General features: G+C 36.6%; 1 protein-coding gene across 3 annotated transcripts; it reads right to left on the minus strand.

Annotated features, from left to right (window-relative positions):
- Positions 1 to 7: 7 nt before the first annotated feature.
- SDCBP (syndecan binding protein) lies at positions 8 to 14,847 on the minus strand. 3 transcript variants are annotated; one of them, XM_015567426.1, is made up of 8 exons: positions 14,782 to 14,847; positions 10,600 to 10,678; positions 9,252 to 9,361; positions 6,620 to 6,778; positions 4,292 to 4,467; positions 2,698 to 2,869; positions 2,043 to 2,134; positions 8 to 1,111 (listed from the first exon to the last, which is right to left on the minus strand). In XM_015567426.1, exons 1-8 carry the CDS (start codon positions 14,830 to 14,832, stop codon positions 1,057 to 1,059), a joined length of 894 nt encoding a protein of 297 aa, XP_015422912.1. In that variant the 5' UTR covers positions 14,833 to 14,847; the 3' UTR covers positions 8 to 1,056. The 3 variants fall into 3 exon arrangements, with proteins under 3 accessions (XP_015422912.1, XP_015422911.1, XP_015422913.1); XM_015567425.1 differs by having other exon boundaries at positions 6,620 to 6,781; XM_015567427.1 differs by lacking the exon at positions 10,600 to 10,678 and having other exon boundaries at positions 6,620 to 6,781; positions 14,782 to 14,798.
- Between the last annotated feature and the right edge of the window lie 792 nt (positions 14,848 to 15,639).

The raw sequence follows: 15,639 nt of genomic DNA on the forward strand, positions 1-15,639 counted from the left end.
TTTTGACTTTATTTATACATACATATTTAATTGGAATAGGCAGAAACCAAAGAGAAAAAAATCAGGATAAAGTGTGAATGCCATTTTGTTTTCAGGGCAAAGTTAGGAAACAGAACAAATCACCTACAACATGGTTTGTAAGACCATCCCAAAGCAGTTAAGTTATATAACCTATGAATGAAAAAAAGTCAAAAGTTTATTCTACTTAGTATTAAGAATTTTTACATTAAATATATAGTAATTCATTTATCAGAAAATGATACCAGGAACTATGAGAAGTAGTTGCATTCATTACACAATGACTATAACTAGAAAATCTCAAATGCAACTAAGCAGCTATGCTATATATATAGCTCTTGTTCTGGGCTAACGTACATGTCAGTTTAATATGGAACTGCATTATGGGTGTTAGAAAGGCAGCAATAGTTATATTTTGGCTTTTCTTCTAGATGCTTAAGGCAGCAGTTCAAGCATATTAAGTGAAGGTAGTTAATTAATACAACTTGCATACACTGTTTAATGCTTCCTACATGGAATGAAACCAGTGTTATTTAATTGGTGTTTACAGAAACACACTACACACAGAGATAACTAAAAAAACAAAACATAAGCAACTATCAAAAGCAATCATTCTAAATGTCCTATGGTAACAGTAAAAATGCAAATACACCATAGAACTAAAGTAACAGCACTACTTGATTTATAGGACAAAGGTGACTGGCTCCAACACAAAGCTAAGCCTGCATCAGTCATTCTAATCATAATGGCTTATAAAAGCATCAGGTTTCCAGTAGAGAAACTAATCTATGAAAGTAAGTCTCTTGATTTTGAGAGTTTCACATCTGTAAAACCAGGATAAGGCTACAACTATTTTGAAGTCTGAACAATTATTATCAGATCAAACAGTTAGATTCCCAGCCATACTGTAAGACAGAAAGGACCTCATGCAGCATATGCTCTCTGGCTCCTAGGAAGCTTCCTGTGCATAATATCGAGTGAAGTTGCCAAAGAAGTAAACTGGAGAAGTTCAGCCAAGTTTCCATTGTGTCGTGACTTTTAAACCTCAGGAATGGTGTGGTCCATCAGGCTTTTGATAATGCTTGGTGCCATCCTACAAGAGAGTCATTATGTTGATCCAAGAAAACTCCAATTCAAACTTAGCAGCTGTTAGCATGAAGCATCAAGTGGGATGGTGGGGGGGGGGAGGTCTTTTTAATGAGTTCTTATTTAAGGGTCTCATGTAATCTACTTGTTTTGCAAATGTCCACCGTGAAAGACTATCTGTATCTTGGCTAGAAAAGTTAGATAAGATACAAGTAAGTCTTTGTATATTTTTGTATATTAAGGCTGATGATTTTTTTTAAAAAATGTTATGAACTGGGAGGCTAACTGGGGGACAGCTATCACTTATTCGACAGTAACTCCTTTTTTTATACTCCAAAAGTAGCTAGCTGCTTTCTACCTAGCATCTGAAACTAACAAAAATACATTATCCACCTATTTCCATATGCAAAATAGATCCTGAAAAAAAGGATTCTAAGTTGGCAAAAACAGTTCTGCTAGAGCCAGGATTTTAAAAGCTCCAGGGAAGGTAACCCATGCGGCCCCTTTTCTAGTCTCCTTTTTCAGCTTTCCAGTCTTCCCGTTACCTGCCTCTCGCGATGCCCGAGAGTAAAAACTGTGACTCCTAACATCCAGTAAGAATTTGCGATCATGAACCACGAGTAAATTCTACTGAGCAGAGGAACTATAGGCAGCATGCAACCAGTCCATTTTTGGAAGCTGAAAGTTTCCCCAAATCTGCTCGTATATCCTTTTCCTAGTAGGAAATGTCAAAATTTCCAGTGTAATGAATTTTATTCCAAGCTTAGAAAATTGTAAGGGGTCATCCTTACCAACCAAATCCTCTGATTTTAAATAATTTACTCCAATGTCACCCCTTAGGTAAAGAACCAAAAGTTTGGGAATTAATATATCTGTATTGTGCTTCCTTTTAAGTCACATTAGCATAAGCATCAAGTTACAGAACTGTGTCTACTTACCGTTTAATAATATGTTCAAAGATAAAAGCAGGCATGATTGTTATAGTAACTACAGTTCCAGATGTTGTCAATATGTCTGCAACTTGAGAGTCCTATTGAAAACATAAAATTGTTATTCTTCTTAAAGAAATATGTCCTCTTATGTTTTGCTAATCTCTCTAAAATCCTTACTCATGGTATTTATAATTTTTTTCTAGTTTTCCTTACCAAGTTTAGTGTAGAATCACAATCTTAAGATTATTACAATATCCCCTCAGTTAACCAAAGATTATGAAATAAGCAGGTTATAATGAAATCCTTTAGATCTTAAGAGTCTTACTCAGGAATTTGAATAGAAACTATTACTTGTTGCCCATAATCCAAATTGGAAAAAGTTGTACAAGCATTCATAAAAAATGCCATCAACCCTTTAATGCCTATGTCTCCATAAAATTCTAGTTCAAGGGACTTCAGAGATCATTTACTCCAGCCCCTTGTTATAGGAACAATAAATAATTCCTGGTAATAGCCCAGATAACTCCTTTGAGTGGCCTGAGTATAGCCAGCACAGCAGAGCCCCAGATCCCACCATCACATATCTACCACTGTATTGCTATATTTTGGAGGTCAATATGAAAACAGCAACATCTGAATAGACACAAAACAAGTTCTTTACCTTCAACCCAATGACATTCTGTCCATTAATTTCACAGATGTTATGTTCTGTGAGAAGACCATTTCTGGCTGCAGAACTGTCTTTTACTATGGATGTTATTTTTCCATTTTTAAAGATAAAACCAACATGCCCGGTACTATCCTTATGCATGGTAATTGTGCGTTCAAAGGGCCTGTAAAACATAATGGATTCAATTGAAAATTGCACAGTAAACATTTTAATGCACTTCTATTCTGCCATACTAGTTGTTTTGTTATCATAAACTCAGTGTTTCCAATAGGAGCAACTAAGTTTGGCTGTGATATTGTACATTCAGAGAATATCTTAGCATAAAAGATTACAGTTGATCCTTGAACAATGCAGGGGGTTAGGAGCACTGACCCTCCAAGCAGTCAAAAATCTGCATAGAGCTTTTGACTCTGCATAAACTATCGTCGGCCATCCTCATTTGCAGATTGCCAACAGTGGCTCAAAAAAGTTGACCCTGTACCATACAGGTTTGAACTGCGCGGGTCCCCATATTAATTTAAATCCATAGTGATAGAGAGCAGAGTGGTGCAGCGCAAGCGGGCTGGGCCCATAAATCCATAGCAGACCTGCGCAGTTCAAACTCATGCTCAAGGGTCGACTGTATTTTTCTTTTAATTTATCCATTATGGTTTGCCTAAATTACTAATATTTCCTTTTTGTAAGTATCCAAGACTTAACTGGCTTCTAGAAAGTAAGACATGTAGCTATTACAATAAGGCAGCCAGCTCTACCGTGCCAGTTATACTTGCTCACCTTTCTATAATTCTGCTGCCATGTCATCACATGGGTGGTTTTCTGATAAACCTGTGCTTTCATAAAATTCAGAACAGTCATCTCTTCCTATTAGTCCACATTATTACTATTACTCTTTTCCTTAGATATAAAGCAAAAATAGCATTCATCTATAAAATGTTTACTAAGTACCTTCCACATGTGAGAAACTAGAAACACAAGAAATAACAGTTTTAGAAGAAAAATTCTAAAGCTAACTCTAACAATATGACAGAGGCCCACCCTTAACACTTGTGAGGGCTGGGGCAAGAAAATAAATGGACGCCCAGATTTCATGTGCTAAATGTTTCCGTTTTAAACGGACTAACTGTTAAATAAAATGTCCCATCTTCCCACCCTGACAACTAGAGCTTCATAACCAGCCAAAAAGCCAGGTCTGTTTTTGGAACTTGTACAGACTTGGAGTTATGCAGGGAGACTGGGTGTCTAAGTAGTAAATTAGAAAGTGAGCCCCAAGATGCATGCTGCTCACTTTTCCAATGTCCATTTTCTATTTTCTACAGAAGATTAAGATAGGAAAGTAACTTCTTAGAGGATGAATTTCTGTAAGCTCTGAAATAAAAGTGTATGCAAAATCAGAACACTATTTTTTTAAAAAAAACAAACTATGTAAGAAAAATCTGCACCACACAAATTTTAAGACTCTAAGGCTCATCAGTAACATTTGATTGTTTTCTGCAACAAAATAAATATTATATTCACAGAATCCAAAAAGCCCAAGAAAAAGGGAAACTTGTCTTAAATTTCCATTTGAACTGTCCAGTCAACTTACCTGTCACGAATAGTCATAGTAATCTTCTCTCCAAAAGCCTGCTTGAGCACCTTGTGTGCTTTATCCGAGCTCCAGCCTGCACAGTTTTCCCCGTTGATCTGCAGCACTTGGTCCCCGAATCTCAGACCAACTAATGAGGCTGGAGAATTTGCCTGGACAAGCTGAACAAATATACCCTAGAGAATAAGAAAATAACTTTGGTCATTTAGCACTGTTATGATATAGTTTTAAAATGATGGAAAATTAGGACCAACTCTTTAGAAGTCTACTTTAGTAATTTTAACACATTGCGTACCGCATAGAAATCTCTTTAAGACATACGCCAGGGACCGCATGTTCTGGGGCAAACTGTACGTTATTTAAATCATCATAATGCACTTTAGGTGTTGTTTTTTCAATAATTATAACATTTTTATTTACAAAAATAATTAAACAATTAAAGTTCTTAGTACTTTTTTAACGTATGGTACCGCATAAAACATTTTCCTCTATGAAGAGGGACCAAACAAAATTGACGTAAGTATCTAGATTCGCTCCTTTTTCCATGGGCGTGGAAAACGAGAACACTTGTGAGCGGTCCCTATCAGATGGTGCGCGAAACACAAGAAAACTCCTGAGCGGTATGAAATGTGTTAAAAAAAATTACGTAAGTATATGTGTTACCCCCAAAAAAGAAATTGAAAATTTTATAAAGGCAAGAATCCCAAGAAGGCAAAAAGGTCAGATCTCAGTAATAATTTATACCTCAATTCATGACCCATCTACCCATCCTCAATCACTCCTTTCATTTTGGAATAAAAAGACTACGGAAAATAAAGGTTTACTATAATAGATGTTACATCCGCGTCTGACAATACTGAATAGGTTTTGGCCACATGATCATTATTTAGGGGGAAAGCAAATCAAGTGTTAAAAGTTTTGTGATTTCTTTTACAGTTTAAAAAGTGATAGTTTAAGGTCCTAACTCACTTTTTGAGCTGAAGGATTCCTTTATCCACTTGCTAAATTATGCATAATTAAGAGTAGGGTTTATTTAACAGCCTAAAAAAGGTGGGCACATTCAATACCACTCTAGTTCTTATAAAGAATCCACTATGAAATACACAAACTCAAATATGTTTTAAGATATTTTTACTTCTATAAACTCAAACTCAGATGAATAAATATAAACAAGTATAGAAGAATGAACCTGACAAAATATGAAAGCATCTACAAGACTAGACCCTTTCTACCATCTTAAGCTGGGTCAGACTTGACCTCTGTCGTGTGTCTGCGACTTCAGTTTAGGCAGTTCAGGAAAACTACGCAGCATCTGTGAGTGGTCTGACAACGGAGTTTTGTCCAAATGGACAAACCCACTGGAAGGATAACTGCAGTGGGGGGTAGGGGCCTATGAAGAATATCTTGTCTCTTTGGAACAAAGGAAGGTGCGGAGAACAAACCCTGGCACAAGGGACAGCAAATACTTCATTCACTAAAAAAGGAGAGAGCGAAGTCAGAGCTTCCCAAAGAAGCACCCTGATGTGTCTTCAATAAGCTAGGAATGTTCAAAGGCATCGATGTCCTCAGCCCCTGGGTAGGCAGGCAGGGTTAGGGTTCCTGCCAAGATCAGTCTCGGTCAAGCCAATAATATGTGCCACGCTCATTTTCTATGTGAAAAGGTTGGACACAATGAGCTGAGGTCTCAATACTAAAAAGGAACCCAATAAGGCAATACCCGAAACCATACATCAGGGCAAGTCCTTAACAATCCCGAGTGCTTCCTTAGAGAGTAACCCTGTTTAATTTCTTCAGTACAGTTAAGGGGAGATGAGAAGCAATTATAAAGATAAAGTAATGGCTTCCTTAATTAGAAAGTCACCTTTGCTCAGAAAATGACCTATTAAATTCAAATTAAAGGATGGCAATAACAGAACTGCAAAACCATTCCATAACAAGTTAAATAATCATTCTTTGGCTTAAAAATACTCATCACAAGACCACTGATTTTCACTGGTCAGTCTTTTCTTAACTTCCATATCCCTTGCCCTATTTCAATGCCAGATTTCTATTTGTATAAACTATGTTATTATACAGACCAGTCAACTTTATTCCAAGAAGAGGACTCAAGAAAGAAAGAAAAAAATCTTCAAGGTAATGTTGGACGTCCCAACTCTGCTTCTTCAGAATATGGCATCTCCAAGTGGGAAAAGTTTGTTAGATTTAAAGTATTCTCAATTATAAATACACCATTATAATTTATTAAAGCATTTCAATTTAAATTATTCCAACACAAATCACTTAATGTCCTATAAGCTACTTAGACAAATAGACATCAAAAATACTTACATTATCTATAGATTTAAGCCTGAGCCCAATTTTTCCATCTTGATCCTTACACAAAATGACTTCACGAATCCCTTGCTTAATTTCTGCTCTACGAATGCCAACATCATTACCAGTTACAGGAGCCACCATATAGTTCATACTGGAAGGTCTTGCTACCAACTGCTGACAAAAAGATACACAATGTATCAGTATTTACAAACATTCTCCATGAAAAAAAACAAAAACTAAAACGAGTAACTTGAATATACTCAAGTTGTGGTTTCCCAAAAAGTAATCTGGAAATTATTTCCTTCAGATCGTTTGATTCATGCAAAAATGACCCTGGTTTTTATTTACCAATTCCTCAGGTCACTTCTTCCCACATTTATCACCTCAATGGAGTCAATGCCTTCCTGTCTGCCTGCTGCCTTCTGAATTCACTGCCATTTTTCATATGTACTTTGGCTTGCCTTCAACTCAAATGTATGATCCTAGAACTTAAAAGGCCACATTGCACTTTTGAAACTTATGCAACGTTTTCCAGAGGTTCTATTTTATATGGTCTGATCTTTGGCAAACTCCTTACCCTTTTAAAGTTTCTATAAAAGGGCAACGTTCTTGCCGAGACCGGTTTGGCTCAGTGGATAGAGCGTCGGACTACGGACTGAAAGGTCCCAGGTTCGATTCCGGTCAAGGGCATGTACCTGGGTTGCGGGCACATCCCCAGTGGGAGATGTGCAGGAGGCAGCTGATCGATGTTTCTCTCTCTCATCAATGTTTCTAACTATCTCTCTCCCTTCCTCTCTGTAAAAAATCAATAAAATATATTTTAAAAAAAAAAAAGGACAACGTTCTTACCTCAACAGTGCCATTGTGAGGATTAAAAGAAAAGGGCATGTTACATGAGTGCTGCACACCACAAATATTATTTCTCATCACCTTTAATAAACATCTGTGTATTAGCCAATGGTAGGCACAAACCAGACTGCCTTAGAATAGCAGGGACTTGTGTCAGGTACCATATTTCAAGTTTCTCATTGTTGTCAAGTTTTCTTGAACAAAACTGGTGTTTTTTTTAATGTTTTTTATTGATTTTTAGCAGTGGTTCTCAACCTTCCTAATGCTGCGACCCTTTAATACAGTTCCTCATGTTGTGGTGACCCCCAACCATAAAATTATTTTCACTGTTACTTCATAACTAATTTTGCTACTGTTATGAATCGTAACGTAAATATCTGATATACAGGATGTATTTTCATTGTTACAAACTGAACATAATTAAAGCATAGTGATTAATCACAAAAACAATATGTAATTATATATGTTTTCCAATGGTCTTAGGCAACCCCTGTGAAAGGGTCGTTCGACCCCCAAAGGGGTCGCGACCCACAGGTTGAGAAGCGCTGATTTTTAGAGAGGAAGGGTTAGGGAGAGAGAAACGTGATAGGCTGTCTCCTTCCTGCACTCCCCCTACTGAACCACAATTTTATGAAAAACTGCATCTTTTAAGGGAACACTATAAAGTTGTTATTGCTTCAGATGAAGTTATAATATTTGTAGATGTGTAGGGATAGACTGCGTAGTCAAGGGTGTAGGCAGTGCCAGGTAACAAAATATGTCTGTTAGCTCCAAACCCACCCTTCTAGACTCCACTTGGTGATGCTGGGGGTTGAACTGTACAAATAACGTTTTGCTTTGTCAGCGGGTTTCAGGTTAGCATCCATCACGTGAAGAACTAGAGGGAGGGAGACTGGAAGGCTGGAGGAGAGACAAGTGCTCTGTCTTGTTTGCTTCTGGGTACTGTCGTCATTGCCTGGTCCTAGAGCTTAACCCTGGTGGCAGCAGTTAATTCCATTTTCCAGAACTTACTGACACTCCCAGAACCAGCCTCACTGCAACCTTTCAGAGGTACCAGCACTGCCTCTCCTCCAAGGTCTGAGGCCCAGCTCCCTGGAGCTCTTCTTCCCACACGCTTCTAGGTTCTGCTAACTCCAACCTCTTCCCTACGCTACCCCAATCCTAGGAGGCGGAACGACTTTCCACAATTACAGTGATATTCCATTTTTGCTTTTTTCCATGCTTCAACCTCTTTGTCTAATTTCTTAAATTATCGCTGATAAAATATCTACTGTGATTTGTTTCTACAAATGCACCCTAACTGATATAAGCAAGTTTGCAATAAATATTTGGTAAATAAATATCAGGTATTTAATTGTGAGCAAACAAATATGATAGACCTGTACTTCATAATGATTACTCAAGCAGCAGCTTAGTACTGTTTGTTATAAGAAGTTGCTAGAGAAGATGTAAGAGGCTACTATAATAATCTAGGGTAGAAGTATAGTATAGAAGCTCTGAATACGGTTATAGTAGGACTGGAATGGATCAAATTAACATAAGAAACATGCAGAAGACAAAGGAGAATGGATTAGTCAAGGCATCTGCTTGTTTAACTCCTAAGAAATTAGAAAAGTGGGAAGAGCACAAAGGAAATGGACTACTTAGAAGTAATATTCAGAAGGGAGTCTAAAATTTCTGAGAGGAGAGGTCAATGTTAAAGTTATAAATCTGTGAGTTAACCACAAAGATGACAGCTTATATTTATGCGTAAAGTGTTATTTTATACAATTCAAAATTAGTTCACTATACATACCCCCTGAGTTGGTGCTCCAGGGACCATGGCCATATTTGCCTCTATTTCTTCTCCATTTAAACTGAGGCCCATGTAGTGAGAAAGCTCCGGATACAATTTAGGATAGAGATCTAATATAAATAAATGAGTGAATAAAGAAAAAAAACATTAGAATATTCAAAATGAAAACTGTTAGAATGGGCTTCTACTTATGTTAATAATCTTAGGCTTCTAAAAATTCCTAAGAGTAGAAATAATTTTTCCAAATAAATTATCTTACCTTTCCTTTTTCTTAAAATAAACTGGTTTGATTAGCAATTCTGTGAACAACCACTGATTCTCCAGTGGAGAATAACTGAGCAAAATGTCTACTTGTCGAGGCAGTTACTTTATAACTCATTTAATAAACATGGCTATGAAATAATTCAATTAAAATAAAATTGAACGTTTTAAACTGATTTAGTGTCATAGCATTTTAAGAATGTTAACCACGCCCTAACCGGTTTGGCTCAGTGGATAGAGCGTCGGCCTGCGGACTGAAGGGTCCCAGGTTCGATTCCGGTCAAGGGCATGTACCTTAGTTGTGGGCACATCACCAGTAGAGGGTGTGCAGGAGGCAGCTGATAGATGTTTCTCTCTCATGTTTCTAACTCTCTATCCCTCTCCCTCTCTGTAAAAAAATCAATTAAAAAAATATTAAGCACATTCCAATAAAATCTTGGAAACAGTATAAATATTAACAGTATTTAACTTGGTAGTAGAGGTAGGTACTATTTCCAAAAGATCCTTTGTACATGATTTATTTGTAACTTAATAAAATGGGTTTTCTAAAAGAAACAAAGTTATAAATATTATGAGGCCACAAATATGTACTTAACACTCCTTTTGTATCTTGTCATATTTAGGGGTTCTCTCTTGAATCCCCACGAAATTAGAAGGAAAGGGGACCAAAGAGAAGGATATGGAGACTGAGTAGAGATTCTAGGAGTTGGGAAAGCCCCTCAGCCCCCAAAGGGAGGCAAGGCAGTTGGACATTCACAGCACCGCCTCCACCCCCAAGACAGAAGACAGTTTAAGAGCAGCAATATGGGCACAGTCCACATAAATGCATCAATCTCAAGTTATGAACTTATGAGGGTTAAAATTTAATTAATTTCATTAAGCCATAAAACACATCTTAATATTCATAGTTCACTTTCTTGATTAAAGGTTTAGGCTTTGAAATAAACATTTTTTTCTTCTTACTACTAGAGCTTTAACCACCAATTTTATGCTAAATAAAAAATTTTAAATCTTGGATTTCTTATTTCAAAGAAAGAAGGCTTAAAAATTTCTGTTTAAGGAGAATGAATCCAAAGTATAAACCTACTTCCATCCTGAGAGATGGGAGCAGATGCTTCAGACAAAATTGCTGGGTTGGCAGGGTTTGCAGAAAAGGCACTTTGAGCCTGAAAAAGAAAAGAAAATTCTAACAATGTCATATATGTACTTAAAATCTATATGTATGAAAGCCCAGCAACCCTTACAGCATAACAACCAGAACAATCAGTCGCTATGATGCGCACTGACCACCCGTGAGCATACGCTCAATGCAGGAGCTGCCCCCTGGTGGTCAATGCACTCCCACAGCGGGAGCACCGCTCATCCACAAACCAGGCTCACAGCTGGTGAGAGCAGCAGCGGTGGTAAGGAGCAGAGAGCCAAGTGGTAAGGAGCGAGCAGGTGAGTGGTTAGGAGCAAGGGATCAGAATTACAAGAGGGTGCAGGCCAAGCAGAGGGACACACTCCCCCTCCCCCTTCCTGTGCACGAATTTTGTGCATCAGACTTCTAGTTCTTATTTATAAGTTTAATTCATTATTCCCAAAAAGAAACTAAAACATTAAAGTTGTACTCAAGAAAGTTTAGTTTCAAACATTTCATAATATACTTTTCAAAGAAAATCTATAAAAATATTTCATATTCTAAATATGTAACACTGTCATAAAAAACTTGACTAAGCATCATTCCACATAGTTTGCTGTAGCAAATTAATATAGTAATATTTTAAAAATGCATGACCACCCATTTTTATTTTCATTGTTCTTTTAAGAATTTTAAAATATTTAATCTGCATAAGAAAAAAAGCTCAATCATCCTAATAAAAGAGAAAGATGGTAATTGGCATACAACCACTACCCTTCCTATTGGCTAATCAGGGCACTATGCAAATTAACGTCCAGCCAAGATGGCGGCCGGCAGCCAGGCAGCTTGAAACATGAGGCTTGCTTGCTTATTGCCCACAGCCAATAAGGAGGGAATATGCTAATTGACTTCCCCGCCCTCAAAGATGGCAGCACCCGCAGCCACAAGATGGCCCGCAGGGGAGGGCAGTTGGGGGCGATCGGGCTGGCAAGAGAGCAGTTAGGTGTCGATCAGGCTGGCAGGCAGAAGCGGTTTGGGGCAATCAGGCAGGTGAGCAGATGGGAGCCAGCAGTCCCGGATTGTGAGAGGGATCCCAGATTGGAGAGGGTGCAGGCAGGGCTGAGGGACACCCTCGCGCCCTCCCCACCCCCCTGCGTCATCCAGTGCACAAATTTCGTGCACTGGGCCTCTAGTATTCATATGAAAGTCATATCAGAAAAATACCTACATATTTAAATATTTATTTTAAATATTAAGTTGCTAATATTGTGGCATTTTCTACTGAAATGAACTTTATCTTCATTTTAGCAAGTATAACAAGCAGCTACACTATAATAAATACAAAAATATTACAAAGTATGCAAAACATGTACTTTGTCACTGACACCAAAAATGACAAGATAGCCTGGCCAGCACGGCTCAGTGGCTGAGTGTTGACTTATGAACCAGGAGGTCATGGTTCCATTCCCGGACAGGCCACATGCCTGGGTTGCAGCCTCAATCCCCAGTGTGGGGAATGCAGGAGGCAGTCGATCAATGATTCTCTCTCCTCATTCATATTTCTCTCTCTCTCCCGCCCACTCTCCCTCTCCCTCTCTGAAATCAATAAAAATATTTTTTTTTAAAATTATTCCTTTTTAGATTGGTTATTATTTTCTGTTCTTTCATTCATTGCTACTATTCCTAAGGAATACTGAAGAATATGTAAGAATATGTAGGGTGTGGCAAAAGTAGTTTTACAGTTCATATGGAAAATACAGTAATTAATAATACAAGAATAAACTGTTTTGTGTACTCACAATTGTAAACCTATTTCTGCCCCATTCCGTATATAGAAAGTTCTCTGCCACCAAATATAATTATGTCATCTGGTATAATAAAAGACAGTACAAGAGCCTAAGGACTATGAGTCATTGAATGTACAAACTGTTTTTACACTCATTTGAAATCTCAAACTATTTAAAAGGGAGCACAGTTTCTGCTGGGGCATGTTGTTTCTGTCACTACAGAAAGCATGTGGACAGACCATGCTTGTAAGCTACAACTGTCATTGTCCCCTCTGCTCACTACATTAGAAAACTAAGTACTGGATCTCTGTGTCATTGTTTCTTAACAGCTTATTTTATATAGGTACAGCAACCACAGACTCCTGTTAAGAATTTGTAATGAATAGAGAGGTTCAGGAATTATGATGTGGAAAGACATAGACTAATGGCTACTGTAAGAATATTTACTATATATGAACTGCCAGTTTACAGCTGCATTTTAGCTTTGCTGTGGTGTAAAAGGCCAGAAGATTAGAAAATAAATACCTTTGCAGGGGTATTTCAAGAACAAAAATAAACCTAAGTATGAATTACTGTGTAAAAAGAATATGCACACACACACACATACACACACACTAAAACTGCCTAAGACTTTAGTAGTTAAGAATACTTTTAAATCCAGTGAGAATTTAAAAAAACAACTATATGTCCCCCTCTTTACTCATTATTTTATCTCTAAGCAGTTTTTTGCTGGAAACATAAAAGGTCTTCTAATGGAAATACCCACAGAATTTGCTGCTTCTTAATGTAGGTCAGCCTAATGTAGAATAGAGCCTTCTAACATTTGTCAATATGAACTCTTTCCTTCTTTTTCTGCTCTTTTCAAAATAAAAAACGTCTGCTCAAAGTCAACTATGGTTAATTTAGAGTTCAATAAAATGGAACAGAAAGGAAGAAAACAGATTCTTTCCGATCCATCTGCAAATCCTTATCACTTAATGCTGATGTCATTACTGGCTTCACTGTTACTCTTTGAAGGCTAAATATTTCAGATAAGGACTTTTCAAAAAGAAAATGTGTGTGTTCAGATGAACTTTGTGGAAATAAAAACCACATGAGAAAAACACCAACAAAAAACGAAGGAAGAAATGATAGGGCATTTAAGATGACTGAACATGCCACTTAAAACTGAGGCATCAAAGCCTTGGCAGCTGAACAATGGGTTTGAGAGATTTTACAAACCATACTTTAATATCCACAGTAGATCTATGATGAAGAGTATGTTCACTGACCTCCCCCACCACATTTATTACATTACATTACTACAAGGTTAATAATTCAACCACATATTTGTTACTATTACTGCCAAGGTTTTTCACTCTCAAAAGGCTAACAGTTTGTCTAAAAACACTGTATTCTTCAAGTTGCTTAAGACTTCCCATAAGTTTGAAATAAAATTTTTATGCTCATTAACTAATTATTAAGTAAATCTCACTTCACATAAACTGAGATCAAGGTCTCAAGTAAAATTATCTTTAGAGTAATAAGAAGCTTTGAAGTACCAAACAATTCAGAAAGAATATCATATTAAAAAGATTTTAGAAATAAAGTACAACAGGAGTTTGCATTATCTTGTCAAAACAATAAACAATAGCTGAAAAAATTCTAAGTTTGTAAGATATAAAATTGAAAGTAAACAGGAATCAAGATAGACTCATCCGTTAAAAAAAGCATAATAAAAATTTACAAATAGAAAGACTTGATCCCCAAACTTTCTGAAGCAGAAACATGCCTCCATACTTACATGAAGGATCTCAGAAAGTTCTGACTTAATGAGATAATACTGTAATCTCTAACAGTTATTTAGAGCTCGAGCGTGTGCAATGCCTGCTGCCTACATCTAAAAGGATATAGATCGCAACACTTTCCTTGTGCTTTCACATCACTATTCTTCTATAAGCAGCATGTATACTTCACTATTTCTGTAATTTTTAACTTCAGAGAGAAGAGAATTATTTTAAAGATTGATCAAAGCTGAAGATCCCAACATTCAAATTTTAACCAAAATTACAACATCAAAAAATTGGAGTGTATCTTACCAACTTATGTATGCTGTATTTAAATTTTAGTCGTAAAGTATACCTATCAGTGAGTAGTTTAAGTCCAGCTTTAAAGAAAGAATATCCCATGCTCATTAATTCACAAAATAAAAAGGAATAGCTAGCGTTTCTATAACTACGTAGTCTGCAATTAATAAACTGAAAAAAGTATATGATGCATGAACATGAACAAATACATCTATTCAAATTTCTTGCTCTGCTTTCTGCAACTAAAACGCATGACGTAATATATGGGAAAAAGCATTTAAACAATTTAAACGTACCTGAATTACTTTGTCTACCTTCAGATCCTCAAGAGATGGGTAAAGAGACATTTTTGCAGGATTTTTCTAAGGAAAAAACAAAGAAAAATTTATATAATTTAATTCTCACCAAAACTTAAATAGTACCCGTAACTAGCAAAATACACATAAAATATGGGAAAATATGAACATCTATGCTATATAAAAACTCCTTACTGATTAATGGCTACCAAACCTCCTCTCCCTCCTTTACCACTACTATCAAACTATATCCAGAGACACTTCCCTTCTAATAAAAGTCCTCCATTTAAAAAGTTTAGAAAATCAGAAAGAAGGGTTATGTGATTTATCTAGCTTACCTATCTATAAAGCCTCTATCACAAGGGGAAAATACATATATACAGGGGTGGGCAAAAGGTTTACAGCTGTGAATACACAAAACAGATTATTCTTTTATTATTTATTAATTATTGTATTAATACAACTGTAAACCGAATTTTGCCCATCCCAATATACAAATATATGTACAGTTGACCTCTCAAAGTCAACTTGTATTTCCATTTGCAGTTTGGAAACTGAATATGGGGAGGGCCGACTTAAGTTATATTCAGATTTCTTCTGCAAGAGTGGTCCATGACCCTAACACCCTTATTGGTCAACGGTCAACTAACTGCATATAGAAAATACACTGCACACCAACTATTAATAATAGTTTTATCTTCAGAAGACATGAACAAAATGGAGAGTAAGGACCTGAAGAATAAGAGGTAAATTTTTACAATATTTCTATATTATTCAATTTTTTTTAGTCACCATGAATTGTTTTTTGTAGTAGTATAAAACATTTTTTAAAAGTATTACAAGGATATATACTTTAAA

This window comes from Myotis davidii, unplaced genomic scaffold (assembly GCF_000327345.1).
Source record: "Myotis davidii unplaced genomic scaffold, ASM32734v1 scaffold1, whole genome shotgun sequence".
NCBI classification, from domain to species: domain Eukaryota; kingdom Metazoa; phylum Chordata; class Mammalia; order Chiroptera; family Vespertilionidae; genus Myotis; species Myotis davidii.